This window comes from Mus caroli, unplaced genomic scaffold (assembly GCF_978045245.1).
Source record: "Mus caroli unplaced genomic scaffold, Mus_caroli_1 scaffold_9, whole genome shotgun sequence".
NCBI lineage: Eukaryota > Metazoa > Chordata > Mammalia > Rodentia > Muridae > Mus > Mus caroli.
In genome coordinates, this window is record NW_028227264.1 from 129853468 (window position 1) to 129877359 (window position 23892).

The window sequence follows — 23892 nt, forward strand, 5'->3', positions numbered from 1 at the left end:
AACATCTAATGTGCCACTTTCAGAAACTCTTTCTGTACCACATACAAAACATAACACATACAGAAACTCTTTCTGTGATCATCTATCCAGGGATTTCATTGGGTTACTTCCAATTTTATGCCTTGCTAAATTCACTTTTTAATAATTCCCTCTGAGACTGATTAAATTGTTGAGATATTTTACACAGACTTAACTGAAGGTAATTCACAGTAGAATACAAAAGTTTCATTCTATCTTTTGAGAATCATCTAGTTGCCCTGCTACAATTAATAACTAATTGTGACAAAGTAGATCAGTTTATTAAGTTTGGAAAATTATCTTCCTGATAGCTAAATTGTACCTAGAAACAAGCAAAATCCCAGCTCACATTAGCCTTCTCAAAGTCACAAATTTATCTTTTGGGACTCTCTAACTAATGCACCTAAGTATAGAAGTGGAGTATTAGGTAAATCATCCATAGGGAATCACTGTGATAAAGCAATATAAAATTGGCTTGAACATACTATATTGAGAAAGACTTTTTATTTAATTAGAGACATTTGTAAAAATAGCCTCAAAGGATGAAAATAATTAATAGCAATAATAGAAGAGTTTCTGTACATTTTTTCATTGTTTCCAGTGTTCACTGCATTGAAAGTGCAAATTTATATTGAATAAATTACTTCAGAAATCTCCCATATTTTAGGAGGAAAAAATCTTAAAGGGATTAAAGGAAGAAGAGGCAGTCTCAACACTTAGATGAAATTCTCCTCAAAAGAAAGGCAATCAGAAAATATCCCCATCAATTTAATAAATTCTTAGGTTTAAAATGTGGACAGGGTTATAGGAAATCATAGAACTGAGCAAACAGATTATTACATTGCAGCTGGCCATTTGAACCTTTGATGACTTAAAAAATGTGTTCATTACTTTGTGCTTTAAGAAGTTCTTATTTTAAAAATATGAAGAACTCTATGTTTATGTCACACACAGATTACTATAGCACGGCTAACTATAAAAACAGAGTATTCGATTAAACATCTATAGAGAATCACTGTATTGTAAATCATCAATGCAGAATTGGCTTGAACATACTATACTGAGAAAGACTTTATCTCTTGTTTTAAGACTTTATTTAATTAGAAATAGTTATATAAACACAATGTATGAAAAAAAGCAATGGTAACAATAGAAGAGTGTTGTTTGTATTTCCAAATTAGGTATGTATGTGTATGCATGTGTGTGTGTGTGCCACACCAATTAAAGAGAAACAGTCCATGAATTTGAGAGAGAAAAGAGGTACGCAGAAGGGTGTCTTTGTTAGGATTTCATTGCTGTGAAGAGACAACATGACCACAGCAACTCTTACAAAGAAATACACTTAATTGAGTTGCCTTACAGTTTTATCTGTTTAATCCATTATTATCATGGCAGAAAATATGGCAGTGTGCAGACAGGCATGGTGCTGGAGAAGGAACTGAGAGCTCTAAATCTTGATCTGCAGGCAGAAGGACATTGACTCACTGGGCATAGCTTGAACATAGAAGACCTAAAAGTCCCTCCTCACAGTGATGCATTCCTCCAATAAAGCCACACCTAATCAGACAAAGCCTTGCCTTTTAATAGTGCCACTCCTTATGAGCCAAGCATTCAAACACATGAGACTATGGGGAACCATATCTATTCAAATCCCCCACATTCCAATGGCCCCACATAGTCTTTTGTTTTGTTTTGTTTTGTTTTGTTTTTGTTTTTTGAGACAGGGTTTCTCTGTGTGCCCCCATAGTCTTGTAGCTATACCATAATGCACAAATGCATTCAGTCTAACTTCAAGTGTAAAAGTTAAAACCTCAGCTGGGCAGTGGTGGCGTACGCCTTTAATCCCAGCACTTGGGTGTTGTGTCCGGCCAGCAGATCACAGACCTGGGTTCTAGCTTGGAAAGGCTGGAAGAGAAGAAAGGCTGGGCTGCGCAAGATAAGGAAGGAACCAAGACAAAGCTCTCTGTTCAAGGTTCAATTTTTTTTTCAAGTGTTCGCTTTTGCTTATCTTTATTTCTTAGAAAGTACATTAGATTAATCAGAGAAAAATATGCTTCTAACTCTCGAAAACTTAACAAAACTTCATGGCAAATGATGTAATAAATATGTCATTTGTAAGCCATCAATATTCTGTGCTCTTTATATCCACTTTGTGTCAAAAAGGAATATGTTTAGCAACCATCTTCAAAGTCTATAAGATAATTGATCTTAGTTTTAATTTCCAACCTGAACAAAGAACCTCTAGCTCCTTCTAACTTTATGTTTCATACACAAATGAATAAACAGTTATAAATAGAGACACACCATTGAGTTCACTCCAAATGAAACTGAAATATTATAATCAAAAGGAAAGATAGAAGTGCACATACACTGTTCCTATGAAATCTGTAAAGATTTGACTTATGCAAACACAGTCTGCATCAGTTTGTGTACAGAGCCACCTACCTGCTGGGAATCCCTCTGCTGACCATGTTGAATTTCACCATAACCAATTAGGGAAGTGAGATTCAAACAATCAATTAGCACTTTGGCCAGTTCCAGGAATGTGTATGCATGTTTTTATTTCATGGTTAGTTTGAAACTGTAAAAATAATCACAAAACTAAAGAACACTTAATTGAGTGTCTCTGTTTGCAGTTTGCGCTATTTTTGTGTGAATTTTTTTTAATTTTTAATATTTTTTTATTACGTATTTTCCTCAATTACATTTCCAATGCTATCCCAAAAGTCCCCCATACCTCCCTCAAGGTTCAATTTTAATGTCAGCAAACACGCTTTATGAAGAAAAGGGGAGGCCCCTCCCTGGCCAAGCAAGTTCCTTAAGTTCCTTAGAAGTAGATAGTTCAGCCTTTTAGTGGGACCTCTCGGAGTTCAGTGTTAACTCCCAGAAGATTCCTGGAAGAGAACTGGTTCAGGCAGGTAGTGGCACATCAAAAGAGCAGCACAGCAGGTGGCTCCGCTCAAGCAGTGGCAGATGGTCACAGCCAGCCTTGCTAGGCTGGAAGGAGGTAACACTTGGGAGGCAGAGGCAGGTGGATTTCTGAGTTCGAGGCCAGCCTGGTCTACAAAGTGAGTTGTCCAGGACAGCCAGGATGCACAGAGAAACCCTGTCTCGAAAAACAAAACAAAACAACAAAAAAAGTGCCTTTCAAACCGCAAATAATTTTCTGAGATTCATGCAATCTCTTAAGTCTAATTCCCTCTAAAATCAAAATGAAAAAGCAGATCACATACTTCTAACATACAGTGGCATTACATACAGGATATTCATTACCATTCCAAAAGGGAATATGGTGAGGAAATACTGGACCAAAGCAAGACTGAACATCAGCTGAGCAAACTCCAAACTGGATCTCCATGTCTATTGTCAAAATGCTTTCCAGATCTCCATCTCTCCAACTCCTTTCAGCTTTGTTAACTGCAACTCTCTCTCTCTCTCTCTCTCTCTCTCTCTCTCTCTCTCTCTCTCTCTCTCTCTCTCTCTCTCTCTCTCTCTCTGTCTCTCTGTCTCTCTCTCTCTCTGTCTCTCTCTCTCTCTGTCTCTCTCTCTCTCTCTCTCTCTCTCTCTCTCTCTCTCTCTCTCTCTCTCTCTCTCTCTCCCCAGCCCTTCTTGACAGTTATCCCACAACTCTGGCATCTCCAATATTTTGGAGTCTCCAGGCAACTTCAATGTCACAGCTTCATGCAATGACCTCTCTGGGCCTCCAGGCACAGACAGCTCTGCTACACAGCTGGTCTCAGTGACTTTTCTAAGTCATGGAGGGAGATTCCATAACCCCTTTTATTCTATCCTTGTCTCTAATCCCAGAACCACATAGCTGAAGTTGCCAGGTTCTGTTGCTTGCTGTGATTGAAACATGGCCCCCATGTTCAATTACATGTTCACAAATTTTCTGTTTTCCATGATTTCCTTCACTTAAACATGGGTGTCTTGGAATTTGCTGGCCTTGAACTCAGAGATCAGCATGTCTTTATCTCCAGAGTACTAGGGCTAAAGGTGTGTTCAGTATGCTTGGACCAAAGCTGTTTTTAAATTCCTTTTCACAAGATGGAATTTCTTTCTCAAAGTTAGGTAGGTGGAGTCTTCCCCTGAGGTCACCTCTCCCTTTATTTCATTTCTTAACATTTAGATCCCCCATCTACTTTTTGGTACCCCTATTCCCCTCAATCTATACATTTTGTATTTTTTTTCTTGCTCATCTTACTCCTTTTCATCAAAATGCATTTCATAAAAGTGAACAGTAGTAACTATACAATAAAGTCTATACTAGGCTGTTTTAAAATTTCCTTTGGTAATGTAACTAACCTAAATCTCTTCACTTTAGCCTTAGGCAATCTCTTTGGACAAAAGCAAAAAGCAGCCACATTCTTTACCAAAATCTCACAAGAATGTTCTCTAGGAAACATACTGAAAGTCTACTCCTCTGAAGTCTGTTGAGCAGGTCCCAGTAGTTCAAATCACGCACAGCATCATTGTCTTCCATGTTTTTACTAGTATGGCCCATTAAGCAGAGATAAAACATTTCAACGCTTTCCTTCCCAAAGTACCCAAATCTACATTCCTCCAAGCAAAGGAATGGTCATGTGTATCACAGCAAAACCCCAGCTCTTAATACATACTTCTATCTTAGTTAGGGTTCCACTGCTATGAAGAGATATCGTAACAGCAACTCTTATAAAGAAAAACATTTCATTGAGGCTGGATTACAGTTTCATAAGTTTAGCCCATTATTGTCATAGTAGGAAACATAACAATATTCAGGCAGACATGAGTCTGTTGGGGTGGGGGAGGCATACCTATTCAAACCACTAAAAAAGAATTGAACAAAGGAAAAATAAAGGGTAAATAATATTATAATATACAGATTGAGAATAGGGCTACCAAAAAGTGGACGGAGCTAAATCCTATGTTCAAGGACCTAAACATTAAGAAGTGAAATAAATGGAGAGATGACCTCAGAGGAAGACCTCACCAGAAAGAAATTCCATCTTGTGAAACGAAATTTAAATATTAAATTAAATATTATTGTGAAAAACTATCATTATTGATTAAGTATTTTAAATTTTCCTTGTATTTCTTCTTTCCACTTTTTTTTTGTTTTACCACACAGTAAGGAAAGTCATAAAAATTTTACCATTATAACAAATATGGCACAGTGAGCTAATTTATTTAAAAAGTATATAATAAGAAATTACAGTATTTTTAGGAACATCTATGTATGGCAACAGAGAAGTAGGAAAACTGAAAATACACAGAAAATATAAACATAGATAAGTTTTAGTATCAAAATATTTGTCACTGAAAAAATATTTACTTCCAATATTCATAGAAATTATTTTTATCAGATATTAATATAAAATAATATTTACAAGATGAATTTTAGATGAAAAATTAAGTTTTCTAGAAAGAAATAAGAAGGAAATAAATCACAGAATGAGAAAAGTCTGATGTTTTATAACAGCAAGCCAAACTTTATAAAAGAGTCTTAAGTTTAATAATAAAACCTGATAAATTTTAAATAATTATGAAACAATTTTGAGTAATAGTATGCACCTATTTAATATATAAAAAGTACCATAAACTTCAAACATTTATTTTGTTTCTTAAAATGAGGTTGAAAGATGCTTCAATGTGTTTAAGAGCACTTGTTGCTCTGGACGAGGACCTCACATGTTCAACACCCACACTGGGTAGCTCACATATGCCTGTAACTCCCATTCCAGGGGACCTGAATCCTCTTTTGGCCTCCATGGACATCTGCATGTACATGGCTCTTGCATACACACTCAGACACATACATTTAAACAAACAAATAAGTAAATAAATAAATAAAAATAAAGATAAGAAACAATATTATAATCAAGAAAATAGAAAAGGCATATAGCTCAACATTAGAGTGTTTGCTTAGTATGAACTAGGCTATATGCATTATCCCCACCTTGGAAGAAAAATTAATAATAGTAACAAGAATAACAACTTGCTCTGATTGTCATAAATGAACTATATCTCATTTGTTATAAATCACAGAATTGCCCTAAATCTAGTACTTTTTAAAATTACAGATAAAAATCAAAGTGCCAAAGCTAAATACTATGATGTAAAGAAATGATCTAACTTTAGTGGTATAGAATAATAATAGAAGTTCAAGGCTTCTTATATTTTTGCTTTCTTAATATTATATCATTTATTAAATGAAGGATGTGTTTTGTCTTAAACATAGCTCATTCTTTCTAAAGTTTTGATTATATATTTTCATGTAAGTTTCTTTACTTGACTATTTAAATAATATTAACTTAAACACAGAAGACGAAAATAGGGGTTCCTTTGGCCAAAGGAAGGTCAATTTTACGTATATTTGTTTAAGCCAAATTCATAGTGCTTTTACTAGGTAAACCCTGACAGAACATCTGTATTAAGCAATAAAAGAATTGCCGGGCAGTGGTGGTGCATGCCTTTAATCCCAGCAATTGGGAGGCAGAGGCAGAGCACTTTCTGAGTTTGAGGCTAGCCTGGTCTACAGAGTGAGTTCCAGGACAGCCAGCACTATACAGAGAAACCTTGTCTTGAAAAACCAAAAAAACGTAATAAAAGAATTATAAGAAAATTGACAGCATGAGTTTATGTGATAGGAGACAATGAAAATCTAGTATCACTTTTGTGATAGTTACACAAAAGATGGAAGTAGTATATCTGCCCATCAGAGCATTTTAGGAAAATCCAAACTCATCAACATTCTCTAAAATAGGTAGTCAACAATGTTCCATGTTGTCAGTGTTGTATTAAAAACACTGAGAAGCCATTTAAAAATGAAAGAATCTGAGAAGACATGACATTGGGATTCAATGTCTATTTCTGATATAGATCCTTTTTAAAAGAATTGATGGAAATACGGATGTAACTTAATAAAGTGTCAGATTAGATGGAATAACGTTGATTTTAATGGTTACATATCTAGTTCTTGAACAAAACGAGTTTGAACTCAATCTACCCACATATAAGAAAGTATTTTTTATGAATTTATAATTTGAACAAAATGGATAAATATAAAGTTTAAAAATTAAAACAATATTAGACATATCACAAATGCATAAAGCATACATGGAGAGTAGTCTGTTAAAACACTTAAATATATAATAAAACATTTATTTTATATATATTTTTATTAGGTATTTTCTTCATTTACATTTTAAATGCTATCCCATAGGTCCCGCATACCCTCTACCCCCCACTCCCCTACCCACCCAATCCCACTTCTTGGCCCTGGCATTTCCCTGTACTGGGACATATAAAATTTGCAATACCAAGGGGCCTCTTTTCCCAGTGATGGCCAACTAGGCCATCTTCTGCTACATATGCAGCTAGAGACATGAGCTCTGGGGATACTGGTTAGTTCATATTGTTGTTCCACCTATAGGGTTGCAGACCCCTTCAGCTCCTTGAGTACTTTCTCTAGCTCCTCCATTGGGGGCCCTGTGTTCCATCCAATAGCTGACTGTGAGCATCCACTTCAGTGTTTGCCAGGCACTGACATCACCTCACAAGAGACAGCTAATAATAAAACATTGAAAATGGGCTGAATTTCACATACCACTAAGCCTGGTGACCTGAGTTCAACCCATTGGTGGAAGGAGAAAATGAACTTCCAGAATATCTCCCCTGACCTCCATATATATGTCATGGAATGTGCACTCACATGCATACACATACAAGCATACACTTAAATTATGTTCAACAAACATAATTTTATTGAAAATGGATTTTTTTCTCACACATTATATATTGATTACTATTTCCTCTCCCTCTACTCCTCCTGGTTCCTCACCACTTCTTCTCCTATCTGGATCTACTCCTTTTCTCTCACTAGAAAAAAAAAAAAAAACAGACTTCTTATAAAATAAAATACAGTAAGATGAAACAAGACCGAAACATCTGAATTGGACAAAACAAATGAATAGAAGGAAAAGAGAACAATCAGAAACACAGTAGTTCTCACTCTCAGGAACCCACAAAAGAACAGTAAACTAGAAACCTTTGTGTGTGTATGTGTGTGTGTGTGTGTATGTGTGTGTATGGTTCATATCCATGTAGGCCTTGTGCATTTTGCCTCAATCTCTATGAGTTCATATGCGTTTAGATAATGTTATTTAGAATACCTAAACAAACAAACAAAAAGAATACCTAAACAAAAACAGTTATGTCAATCAATGGAATCAAATTAAAGACCCAAACCTGACTCCACACACCTATGGACACCTGATATTTGACATGAAAGCCAGAAATACACAATGGAGAAAAGATGGCATCTTCAACAAATGATGTTTGTCAAAGTGTACCACCTCATATAAAAGAACCCAAAAGAGATCCTTATGTATCACTTTACATAAAACTCAACTCAAAATGGATCAAAGACCTTATCATAAACCAGATACACTAAACCTGATAGAAGAGAAAGTGAATACATTGAACAGGATACAAGTTCCTGAGCAAAACACAAATAGCATATTCACTAAGATCAACAATTAATAAATGGGACTTCATGAAATAGAAGCCTTCTCCCAGCAAAAGACACAAAGTGGCAGCCTATATAATGGGAAAAGATTTTTTATATGAATCACACATCAGGTAGACGGCTAAATTCCAAAATATATAAAGATCTCAAATACAATTTGCAAAACACAAGAAAATCAAGAAGAACAAAGACCAAAGTGTGGATACTTCGATCCTCCTTAGAATACGGAACAAAACACCCATGGAAGGAGTTACAGAGACAAAGTTTGGAGCTAAGACGAAAGGATGGACCATCCAGATTATGGATCCATCCCATAATCAGCCACCAAACCCAGACACTATTGCATATGCCAGCAAGATTTTGCTGAAAGGACCCTGATATAGCTATCTCTTGTGAGGCTATGACAGTGCCTGGCAAATACAGAAGTGGATACTCACAGTCATCTATAGGATGAAACACAGGGCCCCCAATGGAGGAGCTAGAGAAAGTACCCAAGGAGCTGAAGGGGTCTGCAACCCTATAGGAGGAACAACAATATGAACTAACCAGTACCTCCAGAGCTCGTGTCTCTAGCTGCATATGTAGCAGAAGATGGCCCAGTTGGCCATCATTGGGAAAAGAGGCCCCTTGGTCTTGCAAACTTTATATGCCCCAGTACAGGGGAATGCCAGGGCCAAGAAGTGGGGGTGAGTGGGTAGGGGAGCTGGGCGGGGGGAGGGTATAGGGGAATTTTGGGATAGCATTTGAAATGTAAATAAAGAAAATATCTAATAATAAAAAAGAAAGAAAGAAAGCAATGAAAACAAGTTCCCCAAGAGTCAATAAAAGAAAAATGCCGTTCAAAACAAAACAACAAATCTCAAAAAAACACATATGGAGAAAATAAATGACAATTAAAAATGAAATGCAGGGGGTGGGGGGAGGCTGGAGAAATGGCTCAGCGGGGTTAAGAGCACCGACTGCTCTTTCGAAGGTCCTGAGTTCAAATCCCAGCAGCCACCATTCACAACCATCTGTAATGAGATCTGATGCCCTTTTCTGGTGTGTCTGAAGACAGCTACAGTGTACTTACATATAATAAAAATGAAATGCATATCTAAACAGAAATCTTAGAAGAGGAAGCCCAAATGGTGGAGAAACATTTTTTAAATGTTGAACTTCCTTAACTATAAGAGAAATGCAAATCTAAACTGCTTTGAGATTTGATCTTGCATCCACTATATTGGCTCAGGTCAATAAAACAAGTTACAGTATATTCTGTCGAGGATGTGGCAAGGATTGCTGATGATGCTGAAAACTTGTACTGCCACTATAGAAACAACAAATACAGAGGTGGATGATCTCAGTCAACCATTGAACTGAGCATAGGGACAGCTCAATGGAGGAGCTAGAGAAAGGACCCAAGGAGATGAAGGGGTTTGCAGCCCATAGGAGGAACAACAATATGAAGCAACCAGTACCCCCAAGACTCCAGGGACTAAACCACCAACCAAAGAGTACCCATGGAGGGACCCATTTCTCCAATTGTATATGTAGCAGAGGATGGTCTTGTTGGTCATCAATGGGAGGAGAAGCCCTTGGTCCTGTGAAGGCTTGATGCCCCAGTGTAGGGGAATGCCAGGACCAGGAAGCAGGAGTGGGTAAGTTGGTGAGTAGGGGGTGGGGCTGGGGGCGGGAGAGGGAATAGGATGTTGTCAGAGGGGAGACCAGGAAAGAGGATAATATTTGAAATGTAAATAAAGAAAATATCTAATAAAAATATTACCAATAAAAATGTGGAGATTCTTCCAGAAAACAGGAGTTAATCTACTTCAAGATCCAGCTATACCACATGGACTTTTATCATGAAGGGTTGTTGAACTTTGTCAAAGGCCTTTTCTGCATATAATGAGATGATTATAGTGTTTTCTTTCAGTTTGTTATATGAAATGTATCAAGAAAATTATCCATTTCTTTTAGATTTTCCAATTTGTTGGAGTACTAATTTTTAAAATAGGCACTTATTGTTCTCTGAGTTACCCTGATGTCTGTTCTTATGCCCTCCTTTTCATTTCTAATTTTCTACATTTCTTAATGGGGAAACCTCTCTCTCTCTTACTTAATTTGGATTAGAATTTGTTAATCTTATGGTTTTACTAAAAAAAAAATCTCTTTGTTTCATTAGTACTTTAGATTTTATTTTATTTTATTTTATTGATTGTAGTCCTTAGTTTGATTATTTTCATGCACTCTAGTACCTTTGGGTGCAGTTCCTTTTATTTGATCTAGAGCTTTCAGGTGTGCTGTTAAATTACCATATTAGATCACACCTCCCCCCTTTTTTAAATTAAGTGCTATGAACTTACTTTTAGAACTGCCTTCATTGTGTTTTACAAGTTTGGGTATTTTGTATATTCATCATCATTCAATTCTAGAGAGTCTTTAATTTCTTTGCTTATTTCTATCTTGACCCATTTTTTTATTTTTATTTTTTAATTATTCACTTATATCCTGCACACTAACTCCCTCCTGGTCACCCGCTTCCCCAATCCTTCCCACTAATCCCCTACCTTTCTCTGCCACCCTTGCACATCAAGTCTGTGAGGCTAGGCACATCCTCTCCCACTGAGGCCAAACAAGACAGACCAGCTAGAAGAACATTTCCCACGTACAGGTACCAGTTTTTGGGATAGCCCTGGCTCAAGTTGTTCGAGACCCACATGAAGACCAAGCTGCCCATCTGCTAAATACATGCGAAGAGGCCTACGTCCAGCCCATATATGTTCTTTGTTTGGTAGTTCAGTCTTCGAGAGCCTTAAGGGTCCAGGTTAGTTGACTCTGCTGGTCTTCCTGTGAAGTTCCTATCCCCTTAGAGGCCAAATCCTTCCTCCTGTTCTTCTATATAAGTCCCCAAGCTCCAATCATTGTTTGGCTGTGGATCTCTGCATCTGTTCAAGTCAGCTGCTGGGTGGAGCCTCTCAAAGGACAGCCCTCCTAGACTCCTGTCTGCAAGCATAAGTGGTATCATTAATAGTATGAGGGATTGGTGCTTGCCCATAGGATGGGTCTCAAGTTGAGCCAGTTATTGGTGGGCCATTCCCTTAGTCTTTGCTTCATTCCCCGTATATGCATTTCTTGTAGACAGGATAAATATTGAGTTGAAAATTTTGTGGGTAGGTTGGTATCCCTATTCCTCCATTGAAGTTCCTGCCTGGCTATAGGAGGCAGTCTTTTTAGGTTCCATTTCTCCAGTTCTGTGAGTCACAGCTAAGGACATCCCTGTTGATTCTTGTGAGCTTCTCTTATCCCAGATCACTGAGTCTTTGTGCAGATGGCCCCTACCTTTCCACCCCCATCAGTTGCAGATTTCCATTCATTCTCATGGCCATCTGGTCATCCCTCCAGTACATCCTCACACCTGATCCTTCACCCCCTATTCCCCTCCCCATTCCCTCTTCCACCCATTTCCATCTCTCCACCTGCCTCTTAGGACTATTTTATTTCCTCTTTTGAGTGAGAATCAACCATCCTTGCTTGTGTCTTCCTTCTTGTTTAGCTGTTTTGGGTCTGTGAAATGTAACATGGTACCTGTATTTTCTGGCTAATATCTACTAATAACTGAGTACCTACCATGCATGTCTTTTGGGGACTGGGTTACCTCACTCACGATGATATTCTCAAGTTTCATCAATTTGTCTGCAAAATTCATGATGTCTTGATTTTAATAGCTAAATAGCAATCCATTGTGTAGATGTACCACATTTTGTTTGGCAGGGGAACACTCCTCCAGTGCTGCTGGGAGTGCAAACTTGTACAACCACTTTGGAAATCAATTTGGTGTTTTTCTCAGAAAATTGGAAATAGTTCTACATCAAGGCCCAGCTATATGACTCCTGGGCATATACCAAAAGATGCTGCAATTCAAAAAGACACTTGCTCAACTATGTTCATAGCAGCTTTATTCATAATAGCCAGAAATGGGAAACAACCTAAATATTCCTCAATTGAAAAAAATGGATAAAGAAACTGTGGTACATCTACACAATGGAACACTATTGAGCTATTAAAAAAGCAAGAAATCATGAATTTTGCAGACAAACTTGAGAATATCATCATGAGTGAAGTAACCCAGTCAGTCCCAAAACAAGCATGGTATGTATTCACTTATAAGTGGATATTAGCCAGAAAATACAGGTACCATGTTACACTACAAAGACTCAAAGAAACTAAACAAGAAGGAAAGCCCAAACAAGAAATCTTGAATCTTACACAGAAGGGGAAATACAATAGTCATAAGTGGCGAATGAAAGGTGGTAACTAAGAGGAAGGAGTATGGGGAAGGGAATGGGGGGATTCAGGACCAGGTATGGGGAATGGCAGTAGAGATGGCTAGATGACCATGAAAATAAAAGAAAATCTGCAACTGACAGGGATGAGGAGGTGAGGGGGCATTTCTAGGGTGAGACAGACACCTGGGAAAAAAGAGGCACCCAAGAATCAACGGGAGTGACCTTAGCTGTGACTTACAACATTGGGGATATGGAATCTAAAGAGGCCATATCCAGTAGCCAGACAGGAACTCCAATGGAGCAATAGAGACACCAACCCACCCACATAATTTTAAACCCAAAATTTATCCTTACTACAAGTAACACAGGCACAGGGGAGAGAGCAGAGAGACTGAGAGAATGACCAACCAATAACTGGCCCAACTTGAGACCCATCCCGTGGGCAAGCACCAATCCCTAAAACTCTGTTATGCTTGCAGACAGAAGCATGTTGTCCTCTGAGAGGCTCAACCCAGAAGCTGACTCAGATACAGATATCCACAGCCAAACAATAGCGCTTAGGGATTCTTACAAAAGAATAGAAGGAAGGATTGTGGCCCTGAAGGGGATAGGAACTCCACAGGAAGGCCAACAGTCAACTAACCCAGACCCTTAGGTTTCTCAGAGTCTGAACCACCAACCAAAAAACAACAACAACAACAAAAAGGCTGGACATAGAGCTCTCCCTTCATATGTAGCAAGTGTGCAGCGTGACATCATGTGGGTCCCGAACAAATGAAACAGGGGCTATCCCAAAATCTGTTGCCTGTATGTGGGATATGTTCTACTAGCTAGGCAGTGTTGCCTGGCCTCAAAGGGAAAGGAAGTGCCTATTCTAGCAGAGATTTGTAGTGCCATGACTGGGAGAAATGCATGGGGCGCTAACACCCATTCAGAGAAGAGGAGAAAAGATGAGGAAAGGATTGTGAGAGGGGCTTATTGGAAGGAGGCCCGTGAGCAGGCTGTAAAGTGAATGAGTAAAAAAAAAATTAAAATTAAAATTAAATTTTAGGACCGGGATGTGCCAAGAAAATAGACTATCCTGAAATAATAAATTAATTTAAACAACCCTGAGGTGAATGCAACACTACACACTACAGAACAAATACATATAAACAAAGAAACGTGCATTTATATTAATGGATGTGCAGCTCTTTAACATGTTTAATAAAACTAAAGTAACATAATTCAATATTTAAATTCACAAAAGAAAGTTAAAACAGTCAAAGAAAACAGGAAAATAAAACAATTATAGAACATGAAAATATGTATACAGATATCATTTATATAGATAATATAAGCATTCATTTTAGTGGTATTATACTTTGAATAAACTAGAGCAAAATAAAAAAAATCAAAGGGATGTAACAACTTGACACATCATCATAAGATATTTTAAAATGGATAAAAAACTCAAAATAAACTTTATAGTACAACCATTGGCATGTCAAAAAAAGAAACTAGGATTAAAATTGTTAAGACATAATTAGAAGGTATGCATATCTGCAGGCATTGAAATACTCAAATTATTATAAGAAAATATTTTCTGTAATATCAAGAAAGTAATTTTTCAAATTTGGAGCAAAATGCATAATTTTAATTTAGAAATAAAAATTTTAAATAAGGGACATAAATATGAACTAATTAGGCAACCATTAATGATGCTGTCCATCAAAATCTGTAAGGAAAACTATGACAATATAGTTTTTAAGCAATTCAATATATATTTAATTTAGTAGTACTGAATTTAACTTTATTTTTTATAATGGTAATGCCCAGCTATGACACAATGGTTACATAGAGGAAACAATGAAAATGTACTTGGACTTTTACTTTTATTTTAAAAAGATATATAAATCAAAATTAAAATTTAATATCCAAAACACGGAGATGACTTTGATTGAACTATTCCATAAATGACTGATGATGTGGCTTTTAGTTGATTTTGCAGGTTGAAGGAAACTGAAAGTCAGTGCCAGGGTATTTTTCTCAGCAATGTCTTTTTCAAAGCACTTTTTACCTCTGTATTCCTTAAGCTATAAATCAGAGGATTCAGCATTGGGATGATAAGTGTGTAGAACACAGCTACAATCTTGCTTTTCTCTGGGGAGGAGATGGACCCAGGCTGAGCATACATGAAGAACACTGTTCCATAGAATAAACTCACCACTGCTATATGAGAGCCACATGTAGAGAAGGTTTTACTCCTACCATGGGTAGAGGGGATCTTCAGGACAGTGGAAATGATGTAGACATAGGAAACCAGAATGATAGTGATGGTGGAAATGATGATGAGAGCAGAGAGAATAAACAACACAATCTCATTCACAAAAGTGTCAACACAGGAGATCTTGATCAGAGCTGGGACATCACAGAAAAAGTGGTCCAGCCTATTTTCTCCACAGAAACGCAAGCTGAAGGTGAATCCTGTTTGTATCATGGAGTTGATGCATCCACAGATATAGGAGCCAGCCACCAAACGAATACAAGCTGGCTGAGACATATGGACTGTGTATAGGAAAGGTGAGCAAATGGCTGAGAAGCGGTCATATGCCATCACGGCCAGAAAGAAACCTTCTGTTCCAACGAAAAGAGCAAAGAAAAAGAACTGTGTTGCACATTCATTATATGAAATTTTCTTTTCCTTGGAGAAAAAAGTAGCTAGAGCTTTGGGTGCAATGACTGTGGAATAGCAGAGATCTAAAAATGATAAATTTTGGAGAAAGAAATACATTGGTGTATGAAGTCTGGAGTCTATTTTAATGACAGTTAACATGCTGAGGTTTCCCAATACAATGACCAGATAGATAAGCAAGAACAGTAAGAATAAGGGAACCCGTGCTTCTGGAGATGTCCAGAATCCCAGGAGGATAAAGTCTGTCAGCTCAGTATAGTTCCTGCTCTGCTCCAGTTTCATAACTGAGACCTATCTGAAAAAAAGTAGATCACAGAGCAGTGTTGTCAACTTGTGGCTCCCATTCAGGGGAGGACTGCTAATATAAGTTTATGCACTTTTAGTTTTTACTGGGCTTAGTCAATGTTCTGCCTAAAATTAAGCCATGCATTAGCTCTAAGATAATAAGCCCCTATATAAAGTGAGGCACGCGAGTGGTAGACACCTAAGAAAAATGTGAGATGCTTTCCAAACTTTCAGTACACCAAAATCCATCTCTGTCCAAGGGCAGCTTCTAATACCTGCTGTATGTGGTTGTTGTGAGAATTACATGAAACAAAGCATAAAGAAGTAGTATGTGTAATGACCCAAACATTAAAAATTTAATAGTAGTCAAATGCTTAAACACATACACATATAATCCTTTGAAATTTAGAAATGAGGAATTGGGTGAAAATCCCCACCACAAAGTGCAGTTAATTTGGTTCTTTTAAAACAATGATTAATGAAGGAAAAAAACCCTGTAAATTTGATAGAGATCAAGAGAGGATATCTGCAATACTTTGGAGGAGGGAAACAGAAGGGGGAATTATGTAATTAAATTAAATCAAAAATAAAAGAAATAAAGAACATGTCACGTGTATGTAAAGACCTTAGGATACAGGGGGTTGTAGTATTACAAGGTGAAGAACCTGCTTGGAAGAATGTCATCCACAGGAAAACTCAGCCTTGTGTCTGCTGCTCAAGGCTTACACTGTTAACTCCTGTTTTCTTACACTATTTACTCCTGTTTTCTTACACTGTTAACTCCTGTTTTCTTATACTGTTTGTTAACTCCTGTTTTCTTACACTATTTACTCCTGTTTTCTTACACTGTTAACTCCTGTTTTCTTACACTGTTAACTGTTTTTTTACACTGTTAACTCCTGTTTTCTTACACTGTTAACTCCTGTTTTTTTACACTGTTAACTCCTGTTTTCTTAAACTGTTAACTCCTGTTTTCTGCATCATTTACCGTTCATCTATGAATCCCAGGGGCTTCTTTTGGGGCAGCCAAGCTCCAGCATCTCTTTCTCCTGCTATTTTAGACATACAAATTATTTGCTTATGTAAAAATGTCATGGTTGACGTATGGAATTTCCCCCAAAAGAAATATTTTTCTCTGTAAATATTCACAAAACATGAAACAAAACGATCAGAGTCTGTATTACACAGATACTCAAGTAATTCTTTTTTTTAGTATTTTCTTTTTTTTCAAGTAATTCTTTTGTAAATATAAAGTTACTATCAAATGTCAAAAGTACAAAACCAAAAAATAATGACTAAAATACCTGAGAAGTTAAAATGAAGTAGAAGAATGGATTTTATTATATACTCTTAGCGAACTAACATTTAATTTCAGATCTACAAAAATCAGGGTTTTTTCCTTGAGTGACCCAAACAACTTTGAACTTGTACATTTCTACTTCAAAATCCCATGCAATTAAAAGTAAAAAGGAGACGGAAGAGAAAGTGGCTTAGCTTTATGACTTTTGTTCTTATGAAGAACAGGAAAATTGACCCAACAGGTTGTCATAAGGATTGCCCAAAATTACATATAAAAGTTAAGTAAAATACCTAGCACATGGAAAATAGGAAGTATTAAATAAATAAGATCTACAGAAAAATAAATGAGTAAGATCTACAGAAAAAAAAAAACCTACATTTTTTTTATTTTTTTAAATCCAAATACCCAACTACTAAAATCAGGCTACCTGAAAAACCTCAATAAAGAACTTCAAAAGTTAATTGGTTTTTTAAAAAAAGTTGTATTAGGAAAAGTATAACTGACAAAAATTATCTATCTTTCATATAGACTCTTCAAGTACCAAACCACATGAACCAACCACACCTGTTTGTTTCCTGTTGTCACATGCCCTCACCACACTAGCCTCAGAAGAAATTCCTTCACTGCGTCTTCAATTCAAACTTCAAGAAATGTCTTTTTTACAGTGTGTAAATGTGAAAATGAAGGTACCTCCTACAACTGAAGTCCTTTAATCCACCTGGATAATACTATGAAATAAAGAAAGAAAATCAGAAAGTTGTAATATATACACATATATTACTGTTTAAAATAAAATAAGCCCCAGAGGTCAATTAGGTCAGTGTTTGCTCTACTTTCTGACTCAGTAGAATCACCTGGGAAGTTGTTTTGCTTTTCTACTTAATACTTTTTCCTGGGTAGCACCTTAGTACTAATTAGTCTGAAATTGTGAAATGTCTACAGGTGAGATGAATTTAGGGTAGGATATCTTCCTTTTCTGATTCCTACTGACTCTTATAATTTCAGTCTATGAAGAAGTTCAGAGATAAAGTAGGCTGCAGTGCTTCCAAGGGAACAAATATTTCCTCACTCAAAATTAATCATTGATTATGAAAAAATCTCTGAAAGGATATTATATCATTTCACAATTACTGCTTCTAGGAGTCCCTGCCTTTATTCAACAGAAACATGTAATAAACCTAATTCATTTCTCTTATTTCTTATATCAATTAATGCTAAGAATTGGATCACATAATTGTAATATTGCTCACTGAATAAACACTTATGTAATACTGATGCTTGATATAAAAAGAATAAACCAACAATACATCCCATTAAAATATATTCCTTCACTGTTTTTAAGATTTCCTTTTGTGATGTCCACTTGATGTAAGTAGCTTTTCTGAGCTTTGAAAGACTATTTAGAGATAACATGAAAATATAAAACCTTTTTTCTATATAATATTGGATCTTAATATATTGAAGAGGCTTTTGTAGGCTCCCCCAGCCTGAAGCCGACTGATCCAGACTTTGACCTTGCTGCCACTAAGAAGGAGATTACCTAGGGTGGAGCCTTCCGACCTAGATTGCTCTATTGTTCTGTCACCTGCCACCGCTCTTTCCAAGACACTGCAAACTGCTGAGAGGTCCCTGAGATATTCTGGAGGAACATCCTATCCTACAGGCTGGCTCCAGACACCAAGAATGGACTGGAGGGGGATGGTCCTTCCCCCTTATAAGCACACTCTCTTAGTAAACTGGCGGGCCTTGAACAGAATTCTGTCTTGGTCTCCATTAATCTCTCTCGCCCTCTAAGTCTTTTTCAGCCCCAGCCTGACTCCCAGGTGTACCTGGTTCAAGTAGGCCACGGGCTGGCTTACAACAGGCTTTTGTGTTATGAAGTCCAAATAATTAAATATAAAACATTGTGTACTTAAATTACATGTAATTTTCTGATTACTATCAATTTGTAAAAATAAGGACTGACCTAAAATAATTAGCAATAAAAATAAAATGAGAAAAATATATTTACATATATGCTACCCTAACTTCCTAAAACTACGTAATTCATTGTGGAAATGCACCACATTTTCTGTATTCATTCCTCTGCTGAAGGACATCTGGGTTCTTTCCAGATCCTGGCTATTTAAAGAAGGCTGCTATGAACATAGTGGAACATGTGTTCTTATTACATTTTGGATCATCTTTTGCGTATATGCCCAGAAGTGTTATAGCTGTGTCCTCAGGTAGTAGTATGTCCAGTTTTCTGAGGAACCACCAGACTGATTTCCAGAGTGGTTGTACCAGCTTGCAATCCCACCAGTAATGGAGCAGTATTCCCCTTTCTCCACATCCTTGCCAACATCTGCTGTCATCTGAGTTTTTTATTTTATCCATTCTAACTAGTGTGAGGTGGAATCTCAGGGCTGTTTTGATTTACATTTCCCTGATGACTAAGGATGTTGAACACTTCTTTAGGTGCTTCATGGCCATTCAAGTTTGCTCAGATGAGAATTCTTTGTTTAGCTCTGTACCCCATTTTTAATAAGGTTATTTGGTTCTAGGGATTCTAACTTCTTGAGCTCTTTGTATATATTGTGTATTAGCCCTCTATTGGATGTAGGACTGTTAAAGATCTTTTCCAAATCTGTTGGTTGCCTTTTTGCCCTATTGACAGTGTCCTTTGCCTTACAGAAACTTTGTGATTTTATGAGGTCCCATTTGTCAATTCTTGATATTAGAGCATAAACTATTGGTGTTCTGCTCAGGAAAATTTCCCCTTTGCTCATGTGCTCGAAGCTCTTCACCTCTTTATTTACTATTAGTTTCAGTGTATCTGGTTTTATGTGGAGGTCTTTGATCCACTTGGACTTGAGCTCTGTACAAAGAGATAAGAATGGATCGATTTGCATTTTACATGTTAACTGCCAGTTGAACTAGTACCATTTGTTGAAAATGCTGTCCTTTTTCAACTGTATGATTTTAGCTCCTTTGTGAAAGATCAAGTGACCATAGGTGTTGGGTTCATTTTTGGGTCTTTAGTTCTATTCCATTGATCTACCTGCCTGTCTCTGTACTAATACCATGCAGTTTAGCTTGAGGTCAAGTATGATGATTTCACCAGAAGTTCTTTTATTGTTGAGAATAGTTTTCACTATCCTGGGTTTTGTTATTCCAGATGAATTTGCAAATTGCTCTTTCTAACTCTATGAAGAATTTAGTTGGAATTTTGATGGGGATTGCATTGAATCTATAGATTGCTTTCTACAAGAAGGCCATTTTTATTATATTAATCCTGCCAATCCATGAGCATGGGAGATCTTTCCATCTTCTGTGATCTTCTAAGATTTCTTTCTTCAGAGACTTAAAGTTCTCGTCATACAGATCTTTCACTGGCTTGGTTAGAATCACACCAATGTATTTTATATTACCTGTGACTATTGTGAAGAGTGTCATTTCCCTAATTTCTTTCTCAGCCTGTTTATCCTTTGAGTAGAAGAAGGCTACTGATTTGTTTGAATTAATTTTATATCTGTTCACTTTGCTGAAGTTGTTTATCAGGTTTACATAATGGAGTACTATTCAGCTATTAAAAATAATGGCTTCATGAAATTCTTAGGCAAATAGATGGAACTAGAAAATATCATCCTGAGTGAGGTAACCTAGACACAAAAGAATAGTAGACATTCACTGATAAGTGGATATTAGCCCAAAAGCTCAGAATACCCAAGATACAGTTCACATACCATATGAAGCTCAAGAAAAAGAACAAAGTGTGGATGTTTCAGTCCTCCTTAGAAGGGGGAATAAAATACTCAAAGTGGGTAGAGGGTAGGACAGACCAGGGAGGAAGAGAGAAGGAGGGGGGAAAGTGGGGTAGGATCACGTATTCAAGAGGACAGGGTTGATATACAAATGGTCAGGAATTTGAACAGAGGTGTGTAGCAATGGGGGATATGGAAATGGAGGTAGCCACCAGCAAGTCCCAGATGCTAGGAAAGCAAGAGGCTCCTAGGAACCAACAGGAATGAGATTAGCTGAAATGCCCAACAAAGGGGAGGAAGAACCTGTAGAGACCATATCCAGAGGTTAGGCAAGGCCCCTGGTTGGGGAATGGGGTCATGTGAGGAGCAGCTCTCGCATTCGCCATTACAAGATGGCGCTGACATCCTGTGTTCTAAGTAGTAAACAAATAATCTGCGCATGTGCCAGGGTAGTTTTCCACTCCATGTGCTCTGCCTTCCCCATGACGACAACTCAGCCAATGGGCTGCAGCCAATCAGGGAGCGACATGTCCGAGGCGGAGGACAATTCTCCATAAAAGGGACGGGACGGGGTTTTGCCTTTCGCTCTCTGCCTCCTGAAGAAGTAAGCAATAAAGCTTTTGCCGCAGAAGATTCTGGTTGTCCTGAGCGTGTTCTTGCCGGCAGGGACAAAAGCTCGGGATAGGGTCACCCACTCATCTTCAAACTTTTAGCCCAGAATTTCTCCTGTCTAAAGGAAATGTGGAGACAAGGTGTGGAGCAGAGACTGAAGTAAAGGCCATCCAGAGACTTCCCCACCTGGAGATCCATCCCATATACAGACACCAAACCCAGACACTATTGTGGAGGTGCTTGCTGACAGGAGCATGAAATAGCTGTCTCCTGAAAGGCTCTGCCAGAGCCTGACAAATACAGAGGCAGATGCTAGCAGCCAACTATTGGACTGAGCACAGGTTTCCCAATGTAGGAGTTAGAGAAAGGACTAAAGGAGCTGATGGGGTTTGCAGCCCCATAGGAAGAACAACAATATCAACCAACCAGACCCCCAAAGCTCCCAGGGACTAAACCATCAACCAAAGAGTACACATGGCCCCACTCGCATATGTTGCAGAGGATGACCTTGTCAAGCATCAATGGTAAGAGTGGTCCTTGGTCCTGTGAAGGTTTGATGCCCCAGCATAGGGGAATGCCAGGGCAGTGAGGTGGGAGTAGGTGGGTGGAAGGGAGAGTACCCTGATAGATATGGGAAGGGGGATGGAATAGAGGAGTACCAGAGGGGAAACTGGGAAAGGGGATAACATTTGAAATGTAAATACATAGAATATCCAATAAAGAAACTATTTAAATCAAATCAGTAATTCTGTAAGATCATTTATTCAGTTAAATAATATTAATTTATGAAATTTCATCTTCATATTGATATCCAGGAAAATTTCCTAATAGAGTGGAATCAATCACAGCTCTCTGATCCTTGCTGTTCCAGAGACAGCTGCATCTTTTCATGCAGTGCCAGCCTCATCCTATAGAAAACAATGGTTAAGGTCGGTGTGAACGGATTTGGCCGTATTTGGTGCCAGGACTGCCTTCTGCTCTGCAGTTGGCAAAGTGGAAATTGTTGCCATCAACAACTCCTTCATTGACCTCAACTACATGGTCTACATAGTCTAGTATGAGTCTACCCATGGCAAGTTCAATGGCATGGTCAAGGCTGAGAATGGGAACCTTGTCATCAACAGGAAACCCATCACTATCTTCCGGGAACAAGATCCCGCTAACATCAACTGGGGTTACATTAGTGCTGAGCATGTTGTGGAGTCTACTGGCATCTTCACCATCATGAAGAAGGCTGGGGCTCACTTGAAGGGTAGGGACAAAAGGGTCATCATCACCGCCGATCTGCTGATGTCCCCATGTTTGTGATGGGTGTGAACTATGAAAAATATGATGACTCACTAAAGATTGTAAGCCTCTACCACCAAGTGCTTAGCCCCCCTGGCAAAGGTCATCCATGACAACTTTGGCATCGTGGAAAGGCTCATGATCATGGTCCATGCCATCACTGCCACTCCGAAGACTGTGGATGGCCCCTCTGGAAAGTTGTGGTGTGATGGCTGTGGGGACACACAGATCATCATCCCTGCATCCACTGGTGCTGCTAACGGTGTGAGCAAAGTCAAATCGAAGCTGAACAAGAAGTTCATTGGCATGGCCTTCAGTGTTCCTACCCCCAATATACCTATTATGGATCTGACATGCCTCCTGGAGAAATGCACCAATTATGGTAACATCAAGAAGGTGTTGAAGCAGGCATCCGATGACCCACTAAAGGGCATCCTGGACTACACTAAAGACCAAATTGTCTCGAGCAGCTACCACTCCACCACCTTTGATGCTGGAGCTGGCATTGCTCTCAATGACAAATCTGTAAAGCTCATTTCCTAGTATGAAAATGAATATGGTGGCTACACCAACAGGGTGGTGGACCTCATGGCCTACATGGCCTCCAAAGAATAAGAAACCCTAGACCACCCACCTCAGCAAGGACACTGAGAGCAAGACAGAGGCCCTGGGTTGCTGAGGAATCCCTGTCCCAACTCAGCGCCCAATGATGAACATCTCCCTCACAATTTCGATCCCAGACTTTCATAATTATAGAAAGAGCCTAGGGAGCTCAAACAATGCTCTTAAATACTATCAATAAAGTTCACTGGACCCACAAGAAAAAGAAGCAATCACACCAGTCTACAGACAGTGAGAGTCTCTCCATGCCCAAATCACATCATGTTAGATATATGAGGAATACAACAATGACAAACATGAGCAGGCACAGCAGCACCAAGAAGCAATCTGAAGATTAAGCCCCTGGGGCTGTGCCTCACTGAAGTACATCCATTGCAGCTATGCAAAATGGTGGATCATCTTCAAGAAGCTCACCTGCTTACTGCAGTTCTTCCTGAATGGTTTCTGCCAATTTTTCTTGAAATTGGAAAAGAAGTCTTTACTATCTACTATACAGCCAGTTGATATGATAATACATGTTACAAAACTTTACATAGAATACATGTTAATATTTAATGTTAAACTCATTACATATT

General features: G+C 38.1%; 1 protein-coding gene and 1 pseudogene across 1 annotated transcript; one reads left to right on the top strand and one right to left on the bottom strand.

Moving 5' to 3' along the window:
* Positions 1–14803: 14803 nt before the first annotated feature.
* Positions 14804–15751, bottom strand: LOC110303976 (olfactory receptor OR9H1-like). The gene has a single exon (XM_021175215.2). It carries the CDS (start codon positions 15749–15751, stop codon positions 14804–14806), a length of 948 nt encoding a protein of 315 aa, XP_021030874.2.
* Positions 15752–21883: 6132 nt separating this feature from the next.
* On the top strand, positions 21884–23311 carry LOC110302779 (glyceraldehyde-3-phosphate dehydrogenase pseudogene; annotated as a pseudogene).
* The last annotated feature ends 581 nt before the right edge of the window (positions 23312–23892 follow it).